The sequence below is a fragment of the Diabrotica undecimpunctata genome, chromosome 7 (assembly GCF_040954645.1).
Source record: "Diabrotica undecimpunctata isolate CICGRU chromosome 7, icDiaUnde3, whole genome shotgun sequence".
Classification (NCBI taxonomy): domain Eukaryota; kingdom Metazoa; phylum Arthropoda; class Insecta; order Coleoptera; family Chrysomelidae; genus Diabrotica; species Diabrotica undecimpunctata.
The window spans coordinates 134,774,778-134,790,822 of record NC_092809.1 but is presented as its reverse complement, the minus strand read 5'-3'; the positions used below and the strand labels follow the sequence as shown (position 1 = coordinate 134,790,822).

Below are 16,045 nucleotides of genomic sequence, written 5' to 3'. Positions count from 1 at the left end.
GTAATGTATATTATTGTCATTTTTAAATACTTATGAATATTGCATTTTAATTTGTATTTTATTATTATATTGAATTATGTTGCACTGTATTGTAGTGTATTTTTTTATGTATATTATTGTCATTTTTAAATACTTATGAATATTGCATTTTAATTTGTATTGTATTATTATATTGAATTATGTTGCAGTGTATTGTATTGTATTTTTATATTAATACCAAAATAAACAATAAATTTTACTGCAGAGTATGTGTAAAAAAATTTTTGCATTCAACTCCTTTCATACATATATGAAAATAAAAATATACATTTTCATCAAAATATTGATTCAATCCTTAATTTACTATACTCCTATTTACAGGTCAAATGTTGTTTATTAATTGTTAGTAAGTTGTTATTAATTCTGTTTCTCTTTCTGCTGTGTCTTACCTATAGCATTACATATGTAATGATTGTGCAGATTGACTCCCAATTAAATTTATAACTGCGAATGCGTGTATAGAAGTGTAACTTCTACCGACAGTCCCACTGGACTGCCACACCCGTTTTTTTTTTTTTTCATCACAAAGTTTCTCCGCAGCAGAAGCCGCATCCAGTAGAAAACATAGAATATGGAACCTTAGCAGAGCCAATTAGATGATGTATACCAGTACTTTGGAAACAATGAAAATACCATTATTCTATGAAGAATTGTTGACAAATATTAACCAGGCAGCGAACGTCGCTATCCCAAAACATTCTTCCATTAAAGAAAAAAACAAAGGTCATATTCCGAAACCACGGTGGAGCGGTATAATTTATAAACATGCGTTTATAAATTATAAACAGAATCCAACGCTCCAAAACCTAATGAAGTATAAACGACTAAATGCTATTGCTACGAAAATCTTCAAACAGAAGAATTGGATTGATTTTTGCGAAAGCCTTAACTCAAGAACACCAATAAAAGATGTCTGGCGAAAAGTTAATTGTTTTAAAAACCGCAAACAAGCCAACAAATTACCTATTGATCCAAAAGATACATGGTTGCAGGAATTCCATAGAAAAATTTCCCTGGAATGGGTTCCAAATGACGACACTGTACAAGAACATATCCAAACAGTACCCCGACAAAACCACAATTTTGACGAAAATTTTCATTTATGGGAATTGCATCGAGCCCCTGAACAAAGAAATAATACTTCTCCAGGTATTGACAATGTGTCATATTTGCTGTTATACATCTTACCTATAGAATATCAAATTTCACTAGTAAACATTTTCAACGATATTTGAAAAATAAGACACCAGTACCAAATAGTTGGAAAGAGTACCTGGTAATTCCGATTAAAAAACCTAGCAGACCAGAACGTGATCCAAGTTCTTACCGACCTATCTCCTTATCTTCATGTCTTTTAAAAACATTTGAAAGAATAATTAAAAATAGATTTGAACATTGGCTAGAACACGATGGTATACTTTCAAGTTCCCAATATGGTTTTCGCAAGTCTAGGTCCACTCAAGATGCAACTACATCTCTAGTTACTTCAATTCAGCTTAATTTTACATCAAATAAGTCTACAGCAGCTGTGATCCTTGACATTTTTGCTGCTTTTGATGATGTCAGTTTAGACATTCTTTACCAAAAAATGTTGTATATTGGAATCCCTAGATCATTTGCTCTCTTTTTAAAATCTTTATATTCTAACAGACTAACTTTTTTAAAAATTAATAATGAGGAATTTTCATACCCCCGACTAACTAATATTGGATTGCCACAGGGGAGTATTTAAGGCCGATTTTATACATCCTGTACAACATAGATCTTGAAGTTAGTATACTGAACCATACAAAAATTCTTCAATATACTGATGATGTTGTTTTATATACAGCAGGAAAATTGTTAAGAATCATGTGAGGATAATTTGAAAGTCACATTAGAAATCGTAAATAAGTACTATGAAGAAATATAATTATCAATTTCCGACACAAAAACTGAGGTTACTTTTCACAAAAACATAGAGTTTCACAAGGCAATCTTAATGTTGGATAGTTTAATTTCCCTATAAAAAACTGTATTAAGTATCTTGGTACCTATTTAGACAGAAAATTTTTATGGAAAGATCACTTTCATCAAATTGTTAAAAAATCAGAAAACTCAATCAACATTTTAAGAGCTTTCTGTAAAACAAATTGGGGAGCAGACCCAAATATTTTACCGTAACATGATCAGGCCGATTTTCGATTACAACTGTCATTTATTTGGATCAGTGGCCAATACACATCTAAACAAACTTGAAATTCAAAAAAATAAATGCCTGAGATTATTCCTAGGTTATTTAAAATCCACTCCAGTCCAAATAATGGAAAATGAAGCGGTGGAACCTCCATTGCATTTACGCCGCCAATTCCTTAGCAACAAATTCACAGTCCGAATTATGTCAAAAAATTGTAAATACCTTCAAGATCTTAATGAGCTATCAGTTTTAGACCTCACCCATAGGTACTGGAGAACTAAAAACTCTATACCTTTGGTAGAAAGCTATCTAAGTACGGTAAAATATAACAATATTATCTCTCTATAAAAGCCAAATTCCGCCCTACTACGATGAAATGGCAAAAACACTATTTTCTAGAAAGGTTAGGATATGTTACTTAAACTCACATTTACTCCCAAATAATATGTTTGATAAAATTATTAAAGAAAAATGGACAAATTATCAGTACATTTTTACTGATGGGTCAAAAGATGCAAATGGAACGGGCTGTGCAATGTTTCACGAAAATAAAAATTACCATCACCAGCATAGCTTACCCAGTGAATGCTCAATATACACAGCAGAAATGATGGCAATAATGTTTGCTCTTCAGTATGTAGTACTGAATCCGACTAGCAACTATGTATTTACTGACAGTAAAATCGTGGTCGACAGATTAAACAACATTCAAACAGTCAAACACATAAACCACATTGAACTGAAAATTCTTCAAATTCTTTATGAAACTATATAGAGTAAGATCCCAGAGCGATCAGACATAACTTATTTTCACACAGATGAAACCTTAGAGTCTCAGTAGCGTCTCGCGTGCTTTGAATACCTGCGTATTTATGAAACTTGCTGAGTGACACCTGGGCAGGTACCACTGGTACCTGCCCAGGTGAGAAAGGTAACTAAAAATAAGAGCTATTTAACTTAAATTTACATAACTGATTTTTATACATATTTTGTAGAATATTATTTTGAAAATACTGTAATAAGTGTCAGACACTTGTCATGGACCCGAACTTTTGTCAGACGCTTTAAAGCTCCACTAAAATTAAATGAACTTTACTTACTTTTACATGTCTGATTTTTAAACACGTTATTGATGGAACTATAATAAAGTTATATTTAATCGGTCAGACAAATTAGAATGACCAAATATCCCTCAAACACAAAAAATAGTTAACCAGAAGTATGAGCGCGAGAGTGCTGTTCTTGCATTTCAGAGTGAGTAAGACATTGCGATAATTATGTAACGATATATGCATAATTTAAAAAATGGTGATTCGAATGTATGGTTAAACGCAGGCACCGGAAATAACCAGAGATACATTAATTTGACAAAGGTTTACGAGTACTTGGGACCATCTTTATGTAGAAGTTTGCCAGGGTTTCACGCTCTAGACGGGATGTTACTTTAATCCCGCCTTATTTTAAAAAGGGTAAACAAAGACCATTCAATATATTAATGAAGAAACATGAATATCAGCGAGCTTTCATGCGGTTTGGAGAATCAGAGTTGTTTACCGATGAAGCCACCCAAAAAGATATTTTCAAAATAATCCAAAAATTTATCTGCGAAATTTATAGTTTTCCTGATACGTGCAACATTAATGCTGCCCGGCTTCAATTGTTTTTAAATAATTACAGCGTATCTAATATTAACGAAGAATTCGATCGCAAAAATTTAAAAAATTTTGATGCTAGCAGTTTACCACCATGCTAAAGTGAGTTATTCCAACAATTCCGCCGTGCTAATTACATTTTAAGCATATGGAATAATGCAAATGCAAAACAGCCAACCATTTTAACTCCTGAACACAATGGGTAGAGATTAGAAGAAAACCAATATCACTTTCATTGGTTTGATGGTGACCAATTACCAGCAAACGTTAGTGAATTCCTTCAAACTTCAGGTATTATACTTTGATTTCAGGTTTAGAATTTATTATGTTTGTGATTTTCTGCTTTTTAATTCTTTGAACTATTTTTTGCAGAACAACCAGCCAGCAACAACATAACTGATAATGATGAAGATGATGACTCGGATGAGCAGCATCATGATTGGTTGAATGATGAAAATTGTAATAATTGTGACAATGAATATGATGATTAAAATATAGAAAAATGTTTGTTTCAATCAATCCCAGTTGAAGGTTTTTTACAAAAATTATTTTTTTTTAATTATCCTAACTAGTATCTTTTTTACAATAAAGTAAATATAATTTCTTATGAAACCAAAGTGCTCCGAATTAATTAATTATCCCAAATATCAATACATTAATTTACTTTAATATTTATCTTAATGCTAGAGTTCATCATATTAAAATAGAGATGCAAAAATATTTAATCGGATCGAAAACAGTAAGTATTCTTAATCAATTTGAATTGTTTACTCTGAGGCTCATGCGCACAGCACTCTCGCGCTCATACCTCTAGTTAACTAATTTTTGTGTTTGAGGGATGTTTGGTCATTCTAATTTGTCTGACTGATTAAATATAACTTTATTATAGTACCATTAATAACATATTTAAAAATCAGACATGTAAAAGTAAGTAAAGTTTATTTAATATTAGTGCAGCTTTAAAGCGTCTGACAAAAGTTCTGGTCCATGACAAGTGTCTGACACTTATTACAGTATTTTCAAAATAATATTCTACAAAATATGTATAAAAATCAGTTATGTAAATTTAAGTTAAATAGCTCTTATTTTTAGTTACCTTTCTCACCTGGTACCTGCCTAGGTGTCACTCAGCAAGTTTCATAAATACGCAGGTATTCAAAGCACGCGAGACGCTATTGAGACTCTAAGGTTTCATCTGTGTGAAAATAAGTTATGTCTGATCGCTCCGGGATCTTGGACTAATAAAATTAGGATTAAATGTAATAAATACATGGATCAAGGGCCATTCGGGAATAAAAGGCAAGATATCGTTGACAATTTGGCTAAATCGGCATATATGCTTGGAGAAAAAGTAAACAGAAATTTAATTCCAGCTACAGATATTGACACCGTTAGTAGACAAAAACTTAAACATAATTGGTATTTACATTACAGAGAATGTAAGACTGGCTTAAACTTTTATCATTGTAACACTAGGATATTCTCAATAACATGGTTCTACACAGAATCTAATCGACATTTTATAAAGACCATTAATCGGCTTAGAGCAAATCATGCTCTTACTTCATCTTACATGCATGGAATTGGCTTATCAAATACTCCCAATTGTACTTGTAGTAAAATATATAACACAAATTATTAATATAAACGAACTTTATAAGGAATTAATAAATTCTAAGTGTTGTTTTCCAACAAACCTTAATCTTTTAATATTTTCAAATACCTAATATGGAAATTCTTCATTGCATTTACAAACATGTTAAAATGTAAATATAAGTTGTAAATAGTATATAGGCATAATCTGTTAATATGGTTTGAAAAAAAAAAACAAAAAAATGTATAATACAAATTAAAAAAAAAACATAAAAAATTAAGAAAATAGAAATTGAACAAAACACAAAAAAATAAATCCAAAAAAAGAACAAAAAAAAAACAAAAACAAAAGCAAAAAACAAAAAAAAAAACAAAAAAGCAACAAAACAAAAAAAATAAGAAAATAATAAAAGAATAAGAAAACAAAATAAAAATATACCAAAACAAAATTTATATATCTATAAGAATATTAGGCAGATGTAGTACTAACATTTGACTATGAATCTGCAATCAATAATAATTAAAATTCAGTCGATTTTATCAATAAACACAAACAAGTCTGGCTAATTGGCTCTGCCAAAGCCATTTTTCAGAAAAAAAAAGAAATCTTTATGTTAAGAAAATATTAATGATGTAATAAATATTTGCTTTTAGTGAATAATATTTTAAGGAAGCACGTCATATTATACGGATGTTGAGTAATGTTATACCAAAAAGATAACAATGCTATGCAAAAACAAAACTTTTTATAATGGTGCAGATGAATCAGGTTAAAATTCATCAAAAAAGTTGATAATTAATATGCATTGCACTTATTATAACCAAACAAGAACAATTTGACTAAAAGTACTTTGAAAAGTTAATTTGACCTCGCGTCAAACTAAATTTTTTGAGATTTTAATTATACGCTTGAAAAGGGATAACTCCGAAAGTTAGATATACACCATAAGTTAAAAAAGTTGTGTTCCCGGTTGGCAATCCAATTTCATCAGCATCATCAACAGCTATTCCATCCATGGTCGGATGTACTGTTCGTTGCAAGATACATATTTCGGATTTAAACTTCTAGATATAGTTGAATACAGGGTCGATATACTTATATACTGATACATTTTAACAAACTTACGGCAATCCCACAAAGTAAAAGAAAAATGCATGTAAGTAATACTTTTATATTAAAATATGTATCTAATATAGTGAAAAATACAAAAAAAATATTTTAAACTTAACTACATATCATCTACATTTAAATCTTCTTCTTCAAGTGCCCTGTCCGTTGCGAACGTTGGCTATTAACATGGCAATTCTGATCTTATTTGCGGCGCTTCTGAATAGTTCGACCGATGTGAGCCCGAACCACTTCCTCAGATTTTGGAGCCACGAGTGTCTTCTCCTGCCTGGCCCTCGCTTACTGTCTATTTTTCCCTGGACAATCAATTGCAGTAGACGGTACTTATCGTGTCTCAATATGTGGCCTAGATATTCAAGCTTTCTTTGTTTAATTGTATTCACGATTTCTTTCTCCTTTCCGATTCTTTGGATTACCTCTATGTTGGTGACATGTTCGGTCCAGGATATACGAAGAATGCGTCGGTACACCCACATTTCGAATGCTTCTAGTTTTCTCGTGAGCGTCTCCGTCAGCGTCCAGGCCTCCACACCATACAGTAAGATCGGAAAAATGTAGCATTTAACTAGTCGTAGTTTTAGGGGAAGAGACAAATCCCTGCTTATGAGGAGCTTTTTCATATTGCTATTACATTTAAATAGGTACAACTATTATCGCTATCGTTTAAATCTATAACTACTCTATAATGTTTTGGAACTGTAAGTATTTTTCTTCTAGTTTTTTTAAATGCTCTATACATTTTTTCCAATTATCTGCCGTAATATTATTACATTAGGTCTTAATTAAATCTACAACACTCGAAAATAATTTAGGAGAATTATTATTTTTCCTCACATTAGTTTTTAATTGAGACCACAACAATTCTATTGGATTCAGTACACAATAGTAAGTGCGTAATTTTAATACTTTATGGCCACAATCCTCAGCTAGCCTGTCGATAACATAATTTTTTTCACACTAAACTAATTTTAATATTTCTACAATTTGTTTTTTGTTTAAGAATCCATAAAATATATTTCATGTTTTGATAAAAATTCTTGAATTTCAGCTTTGTTTGAATACGGAGTATTATCCAAAATAATAAAGCTATTTCTTTTTAATTTAGGTAGTAATAGCTGCTCAAACCAATTTTAAAACAAACTACTGTCCATATCTTGATGATAATCTAAGCGACAATCACTTACACTCTTAGCAGAAAGTAATAAAGCATCTTCTACCTATCCTGATTCTTCCCCACAATGTAAAATACAAATTATCTTCCCTCTAGAGGGAGGAACATTGGTGACGCAATTTTTATTACCATCGGTCCAATATTTTTTAGCTATATCGTGGGTGTCGAACCAAGTTTTATCCAAATAATACAAGTTCTTCTCTTCACTCCTAAAAGACCTTAGACTCTTCAAATAATCGAACCTCCACTTTATTAAGCGGCTGGATTCAGTTGCCTGCCGTTTATTCACTGTTTTAAAGATAAAACCATTGGATTTTAAAAACCTCCAAAAAGTAGTTTTATGACACTCGGGGATTATTTCTTCGTTTCTTAATTCACCCAAAGTTTATTTAAAGTTAGTAAGTTATTCACTGAATACATATGATATATTGTTTCCCATAAAGCTAATTAATAAAAATTCGGTAATTTCTTAATAGGCATCAGAATTATTTCTTTTTTTTCGCAGCACTGGACCTTTTATAAGTTAGTTTATAAGTTCGTACACAGTGGATCGTGGCACTTGTGTCAAAAAAACCGTCTTTTTGATCGCTTCTGATTTAACCATCGTCGAAAGAAGAACTAAGAAAAAATATAAAATTTATATTTATAATTACTTTTTAAGAAATTCTGCTCGGAATTTTGTGTTTTTTATTAATTAATTAATCGGTACATATGATTAAACTTCCTAATACCGGGTGGGGCGAATTCTCGCCCCAGTTCTAACGTTTTTACTAATATCAGTAATTAAGTTTAATCAATCACTTTGACGGTTTAGGACGTTGGTAGTTGATGTATTAAGAGCACAAATAAGTAGTAAAACCCAAAATACTGAGAAGAGAAAATTAAATATTAGAGAGATATTGCAGAGTCAATTTTGCACTTGCTGTATTACAGCACGCGTTATTTTGACAGTAGAGCATGCGCAGATGTGATATTTGGCCTATGCTGCGTTATTGAAAATAAGGCCTGCCATTATTAGGGGAGCCGTTACGCTGTGCGGAATTCAAAACCAATTTTATTGGTAATAATTTACTAAAATGAGTACATCAGACAGTAGCATAATGCAACAATATAATTAATAATTTGAGATGATGATTGAGGTGACAAATTGAATAAAAGCTGAAGATCTATAAGGCTGCTTGGATATGTGAGCCTTCTCATCACTCAAATAATGTAGAATGCAAATGTATTTACCACTAACAGAGTTTCTAGTATTGGTAAGAATGAAATCTGGTAGGCGTAAAGCTCTTGCAAATATAGGAATCTCTTGTCTGCTAAACCTAAAATTTATTTTTACATCTGCTTGCATCATGTTTTCTAAATCAAATTCTTGATTTTGTGGATGTAATACATGTTCTCCCACAATGTTATTTAAAATGATGAACTCTACATCATCATCATGAGCATTTGCTAAAATAAGTGCTTCTAAATCATGATCCATTTTCAATATTTTGCGAACAAATGAAAAGAAAACATAAACAACGTAAATAACGCAACAAAGTATGCATAAGCTCAAGCAATATCTCTATTTGTGATGTGTCAGCCGTATGTCAAAACTGTCGAAATAGCGCAGTGTAAATAGTGCAACGCAGGCACTGTTAACTTTGCAATAACTCTCTATTCTCGTCAGATTTCGCGGAATTGTATGTGGGGCGAGAATTCGCCCCTCGTGGTATTGAGTGTTTTCACGTTCTACAAATCTGATTTTATCAGTTTAGACGAAATTTTTTAAAGATGGTTACTAATGACTGTACTAATTACTTGCCATGGTGTGCAGTGGTATTCTTTACATATTAGCAGTTGATTGTAATGTGTTTCCTTTATCTTTGAAATTCCATTCTTGCTATTACATTATGGGAACTTTTATAATTCCCCTATTAGCATATTTTTATCTAGATTTTTCGAAGCATCACTTTCTAGTTGGGATTATCTCTGTAAGAATTTGTAAAGTGCAATTAGCCCTAAGTAGGTCTGATATCTGATAACTGCTAAAATTACCTGTTTATTTGGTGAGTTTCTGAATGTGACTGTCTTCTGTCTTTGATTTTTAATTTGTTGAATTGGTATTAAACAAAGTATACAGATAGTAAAGAGTTAAAAAATGGTAATATTAATGATATACATAAAATCCTTGCGCTTAAAAGTGAACTAAACTACTGGGGCGAGAAGTCGCCCCACCTGGTATTGGTCGTTTTGATGATTCACCCGGTATTGGGAAGGTTAATCAAAGAATATTTTAACAAGTACTTACCGTTGTAAACGTTAAGCACGACTTGCTTTGCATCGTGTGTGAGATGATTATAACCAGAACGCGTTTCAGGTTTAGACTCGTATTCACTTCCTGAAATAGTGGTAGGAATGTACAGGACATCATTACTTAAATCATTTCTTTATCACTCATATTTATAGCTAATTTACTGACTTCTGTTCTGAATGAACGACAAAAGAAAAATGAAGTTCTTTTCGAATACATTTTTTTCTCACAGAAGCCCATTTAGTAATAATTTGATATTGGGTAAACATTATCCTTTTACCTGAATAAAATGCCAAGAAATTGTCTAATCTCTTTTCTGCATTGGCTTTACGTACCTAGAAATTTGTAATTTTGAATTCTAAGTACAAATACAATTATCTGATTAAATTTAAATAGGTAAACAAAATTATGCTTAAAATTTTATTTACCAATCGTTAACAACTCAAAATTGAAATACGTCAAATACGTACCTGGCTACACCTACTTTGTATAATTTAGTAATGTACCTTTAAACTTTGGATAGAATTTAAAATTGAAGCTAATGTAACGAAAGACTAAGGGTGACTATTTGTTACAGCATTAAGGGATTACAGTCACTTTGTGCTTGATATCGACCCAGTCTCTTAATCTGGGGATTATCTTGCAACGGATATTAAGCCTCCTGTTGTGTAATACAACGTTTTTTATTTGTTTTGATTGGGTTGACTATTCTACTAAAACTCCTCGATTAAACTCAATTTATAATAATTTAAATGTAAACATTTTACACCGATATGCCGTTCTTTCTATAGCTCACAGTAGACTGTGATCTGCCTTTGTTAAATGCGTCGAGAGTAGCGGAATCGATGACGGCCGAAGGCACAATGCCGTAACATGCCGCCCGCCTTGAAAGAACTGCCTTTCAATGATATACAATATTTATAATGGAACATAGTAAAATAAAGAATGAAGTAAAGTCATAATTAAGTAAAGATTACATACGAATTAATAAAGTACAATGTGAAAGTAAATAATATTAAAAAAACTAAACAAATAGAATGTCTATTCATTTTCTATCGGTAGTACGCATAGTTTAGACACAGGTCGTTTAAAAATGCCGCGAGCAGTTTTCACAGTAACTACACGAACTACACCGTCCAGTCCAGGATGAACTTCAGTCACTCTTGCCACATCCCATTTTAGTGGAGGAGTCGAGTCTCCTTTGATGATAACCATTATACCTGGTTTCAAACCGCTAGTAGGAGTCTGCCATTTGGTTCTACTCTGTTGATTGCCAAGATATTCCTTCGACCACCTGGTCCAGAAATGCTGAGTGATCCTGGTAAGATGTTGAAATCTGCTGAGTCTGTTTTCATTGATATCACCAAAATGAGTTGGAGGTATAGCGTTTAGGGGACCTCCAATCAAAAAATGGCCAGGAGTGAGTATGTCAAGGTCATTGGGGTCATTAGTTAAGGGTGTGAGAGGACGGGAATTCATGCAGGATTTAATTTGAGCGATCACTGTTGAAAACTCCTCTAAAGTGAAACGATTGTTCATCAAAACACGCCTTAAATGATACTTAGCAGTTTTAACTGCAGCTTCCCATAACCCCCGAAATGTGGTGATACTGGAGGTATAAAGTGCCAATTAATTTGATTTTGCGAAAAATATTCCAAATATGCTGTTGAGCAGCTAGGATTGTGAATTAGACTAAATAACTCCCTGAGCTCCCTGTGAGCACCCACAAAATTAGTAGCATTGTCTGAATAAATATTTTTACATAAACCCCTGCGTGACACAAATCTTTTGAAACAGTTTAAAAATGCCTCAGCGCTTAAATTACTAACAATTTCAAGATGAACAGCTTTGGTAGCAAGACATATAAATACACATAGATATGATTTTTGAACCCTACTTCCGCAAAGATTACTGGTCTTGGTTTCAAAAGGTCCTGCATAATCCACACCACAGTTAAGAAATGGACGGCTAGGTGTTACCCTATGGTTCGGGAGTTGACCCATGATGTATTTTTGTGCTGTAGGTTTAACCTTAAAACAAATAACACAATTATGTAAAAATTTTCGTACCGTGCGTCTTCCGGCGATGGGCCAGTAAGTTAATCGAAGAGTAGCCAACAATAGTTGTGGGCTAGCATGTAGATTCCTTATATGCTCTTGCATAATGATCAATTTAGTCAGTTTGTGATTCCTAGGAAGTATAATAGGATGTTTTTGATTAAAACTTAAGTCTGAATGTTTCAGTCTACCTGAAAGTCTCAATAATCCCTTGTCATCAATAAAAGGTGCTAAACTTAAAAGCTCACTACGCTTTGGCAAATCTTGACCTGATTTCAATGCCTCAATGTCAGACGGAAAAAAATGCGCTTGCATTTCCTTTATCAGCCAAACAAGTGCCACTTCTCTTTCTGCTATGCTTAAACAACCAGCCACCCAATTTTCCTTAGATATCCTACAATCTGAAACAAATTTCATACAATATGCTAGTACCTGTTGCAATTTATGTAAATTAGAATACCTGTCAAAGATGTCCACATCTTTGTTAGCCACAAATATTTGACGCTTGACCTTTCTTTCTAGTAAGACATTGTCAAGTTTGACCGCTTTGGGCCAAGATTCCTCTTCAATTTTTAGCCACGATGGTCCGATTTACCAAGACTCATAAGAAATGAGTTGATCCGCATTTACGCCTCTTGAGATAATATTCGCTGGATTGCTCTTAGTTTGAACGTGCCACCATGTCCAGGTTTTAGAAGCCTCTTGTATTTCTGATATACGATTTGATACAAAAGTTTTATAATTGAAGAAGTCCTGAGCTATCCACGATAAGACTATAGTTGAATCAGTCCACATGTATATCCTATCAAATTCAATACCCAATGCTGATATAACTTCACCCACTTATCTGGTGCCTAACAAAGCACCACACAGTTCAAGTCGTGGCAATGAAAGTACCTTAAGAGGAGCCACTCTTGACTTTGCACACAATAAGCCTACGTGATGATTACCTAACTTATCCGTTGAACGAAAATAAACTGCTGCCCCATATGCAGCCTCTGAAGCGTCCGTAAAGCAATGTAGTTCTATACGCTGTGGATTTGAACAAATTACTTGCCTATTGATGTGAATGTTTTGAATGATATCGAAATTTCTTCTATAATTTACCCATGCTGTATGTAAATCTAGTGGTATTGACTCATCCCAATGTATTTTTAGTTTCCATAAAGATTGCATAATGAGCTTAGACTTTAGTACAACTGGTCTATAAGTCCTAGAGGATCAAAAAATTGCGCTATCATAGATAACACCGACCGCTTAGTTATTTTAGCAGCATGTATTGTAGTGTTTATTGAATAGTGAAGTTTGTCTTCCTGTGCATCCCAGTAAATTCCCAATGTCTTATTGTTATTGCCTTCTAACAAATAGTGCTTAATTTCTCTTTTAACTGAATCATCCATTTCCAAAACCTCTCCCCGGTTAGAGATCTATTTCCGTAAGCAAAATTCTGCGCCTTCTAGAATATTGCTAATATGTTCCTTTAATATTCTTGCCTCTTCTACAGTATCTACTCCCGTTAGCAAGTCATCAACATAGAAGTCTGAAAGTATAACTTGCGCTGCCTTAGGGAAACTGTCTTTGTTATCATGTGCCAGCTGCTGTAAACATCTGATTGCTAAGTAAGCAGCAGGTGCCGTTCCATATGTAAGTGTGTTAAGTTTATAAACTTTAATCTCTTCTTCTACGTTTGGCCTCCAAAGTAACCGTTGTAAATCTCTCTGCTCCTCGTTAACCCAAATACATCTATACATTCTGGCTATATCAGCCCCTATTATTATATTATGCCTTCTGAATCGAAGTAATATGTTAAACAAATTGTCTTGCAACTTTGGACCCACCATTAGTGATTCGTTAAGAGAAATGCCCGTGTCTGTAGTTGCACTACCATCAAAAACCACTCTGCATTTTGTTGTTGCTGAACCTTGTTTTACCACCGCATGATGAGGTAGGTAATATACCTTGTCTGAATTATTTAAAGTATGCATGTTATCAATGCTCCCAATTTGAGACATATGCTCTAGTTAAATATATTCTTCCATAAAAACTTCATATTGTCTCCGTAATTCACTATCTCTTGCTAATTTTCGTTCCAATGTATGAAATCTTCTAAGTGCCATGCTGAATGATTTACCTAATGGCATGACTGTCGACCTTTCAGGTAAGGTGACTGTAAATGATCCATTCTTATTCCTAAAAGTTGTGTTTTGAAAAGTTTCTTCACAGAACTTATCTTCCTTGGATAAAAACCTCTTCTGTGGAATCTCCTCTATATCCCAAAATTTTTCAATTTTATTTTCCAAAGTAACCTCAGAAAGGAAATGACAATTAACTAGAAAATCTTGCTTATTGTATTGTTTTTTGTATGGAAATATTTTACCGGATATGATCCAGCCGAGTTTAGTTTTTTGCATAAGTGGCTGATTCTTGCCAAGTACCACTTGCCCTACACATAGTAAATTCCAAAAAATACCCGCGCCTAATAGAACGTCAACTTGTCCCGGTGTATTGAAACCTTCATCGCCTAAAAACTCGTGTTGCATTTATACCCACCTTCAAATCTTGAATGTATTGTAGCCTTCACTGATCTTTTAATATTTGTAATACCTTGACCTATCCCAACAACTGGTATATTTATTTTTTGACCTGTTAGTTGCAGCTTCTCTGCTAGGCTGCGTGTAATGAAGTTAGATTGAGACCCCGAGTCTAGCAATGCCCTACATTTATGCATGTTTCCAATGTTATCAACCATGTGAATAATGGCTGTTGAAAGTAAAACCTGTTCTTGTACCTCTTCTACCATTTGAGTTGATTTAAAGGAATCTAGTTGAAATCCTTGCCCTATAGTTTGGTTATCAGTTGGAGTTGTATCTAGTCCCAGTGTTGTATCATCAAGCTGAAAACCTTGATCTGAACTTGACTGATTAACTGCCTGTTCATAAGAATTCTGCCCGTGTATTGCTTGTGAAGTAAATGCCTTCTGGTTTTGTGTGCCCGTATTGTTTTGTATGCCAGAACCTCCCATGTGTAACCTGTGTGTGCTAGTACCTTGAATGATGCGTGTATTTTGACCTATCTGATTGTGTATCTGAGTATTTTCCACTTTATTATTAATATCCGAGTGAAGTAAAGTGTGATGCCTCTTTCCGCAAGATCTGCATCCGCCCGATGTGCAATTTTGTACCCTATGTCCAATCCTTAGACAATTCCAACACACATTTGCTTTTCTTACTTCATCTCTTCTCAGTTGTAAAGAAAGCTCCTTAAATTTCTGACATTGATATAGAGAATGATAACTGCCACAGATATGACATGCCTTTCCATTTGTTTCTATGAATGCCCTACTAGTTGTGGGCTGCCTATCCGATCGTCCTTTCGTTTCCCATGATTTGTGAATAGTTGCCTTGTTAACCTCAATGCCTTCGTCCAGATATTGCCTTTTTCTTCGATAAAGTCTAAAAAATTAGCAAGTGTTGAGAAGCTAGCCTTTGGTCCATGTTTCTGCCATTCCCGTTTTGTTGTGATGTCTAATTTACTTTCTAAGATTACCAATAAAATTACGTCCCATGATTCTATTGGTTGACCTAAAGAACTTAATGCCCTAATATCCTTTCTGATTGAATCTAAAAATGTTCGTTATTGAGTACCCGACTCTTTTACTAATTGTGGAAGTTTTATAATCGAATCTATATGACCTTTAATAATTAATTTTGGATTTTCAAACCTATCTTTCAAAAGATCCAAAGCTAACAAATAATTACTGTCGGTTGCCTTTAAACTTTGTATAGTATCCGCTGCTTTATGTTTTAAAGCCCTTTTTAAATAATGAATTGTATTTCTGAATAATAATCTCAATAAATCACTGTAAGACCGAGAACTGTCAATTTTGAAATACGTTTGTGTCATGTCTAATTGGCAAATGCTTTACGTGTTTGGTT

General features: G+C 33.3%; 3 protein-coding genes across 3 annotated transcripts; all 3 read right to left on the bottom strand.

The window, feature by feature from the left end:
• Positions 1-11,603: 11,603 nt before the first annotated feature.
• Positions 11,604-12,589, bottom strand: LOC140446646 (uncharacterized). Its single transcript, XM_072539234.1, has 2 exons — positions 12,571-12,589; positions 11,604-12,511 (listed from the first exon to the last, which is right to left on the bottom strand). Exons 1-2 carry the CDS (start codon positions 12,587-12,589, stop codon positions 11,604-11,606), a joined length of 927 nt encoding a protein of 308 aa, XP_072395335.1.
• Positions 12,590-13,537: 948 nt separating this feature from the next.
• Positions 13,538-14,095, bottom strand: LOC140446644 (uncharacterized). Its single transcript, XM_072539233.1, has one exon. It carries the CDS (start codon positions 14,093-14,095, stop codon positions 13,538-13,540), a length of 558 nt encoding a protein of 185 aa, XP_072395334.1.
• Positions 14,096-14,131: 36 nt separating this feature from the next.
• LOC140446643 (uncharacterized) lies at positions 14,132-15,675 on the bottom strand. Its single transcript, XM_072539232.1, has 3 exons — positions 15,644-15,675; positions 14,661-15,562; positions 14,132-14,553 (listed from the first exon to the last, which is right to left on the bottom strand). The coding sequence occupies exons 1-3, from the start codon at positions 15,673-15,675 to the stop codon at positions 14,132-14,134; spliced, it is 1,356 nt and encodes a 451-aa protein (XP_072395333.1).
• Positions 15,676-16,045: the final 370 nt, after the last annotated feature.

Coding starts and splice junctions, on each gene's coding strand:
- LOC140446644 (XM_072539233.1), bottom strand. CDS start 14,095: ATGCATACTTTAAATAATTCAGACAAGGTATATTACCTACCTCATCAT.
- LOC140446643 (XM_072539232.1), bottom strand. CDS start 15,675: ATGGGACGTAATTTTATTGGTAATCTTAGAAA. Junction 15,563..15,643: donor TTTATTGGTAATCTTAGAAA/GTAAATTAGACA, acceptor CTAATTTTTTAG/ACTTTATCGAAGAAAAAGGC. Junction 14,554..14,660: donor AATACATTCAAGATTTGAAG/GTGGGTATAAAT, acceptor TACTATGTGTAG/GGCAAGTGGTACTTGGCAAG.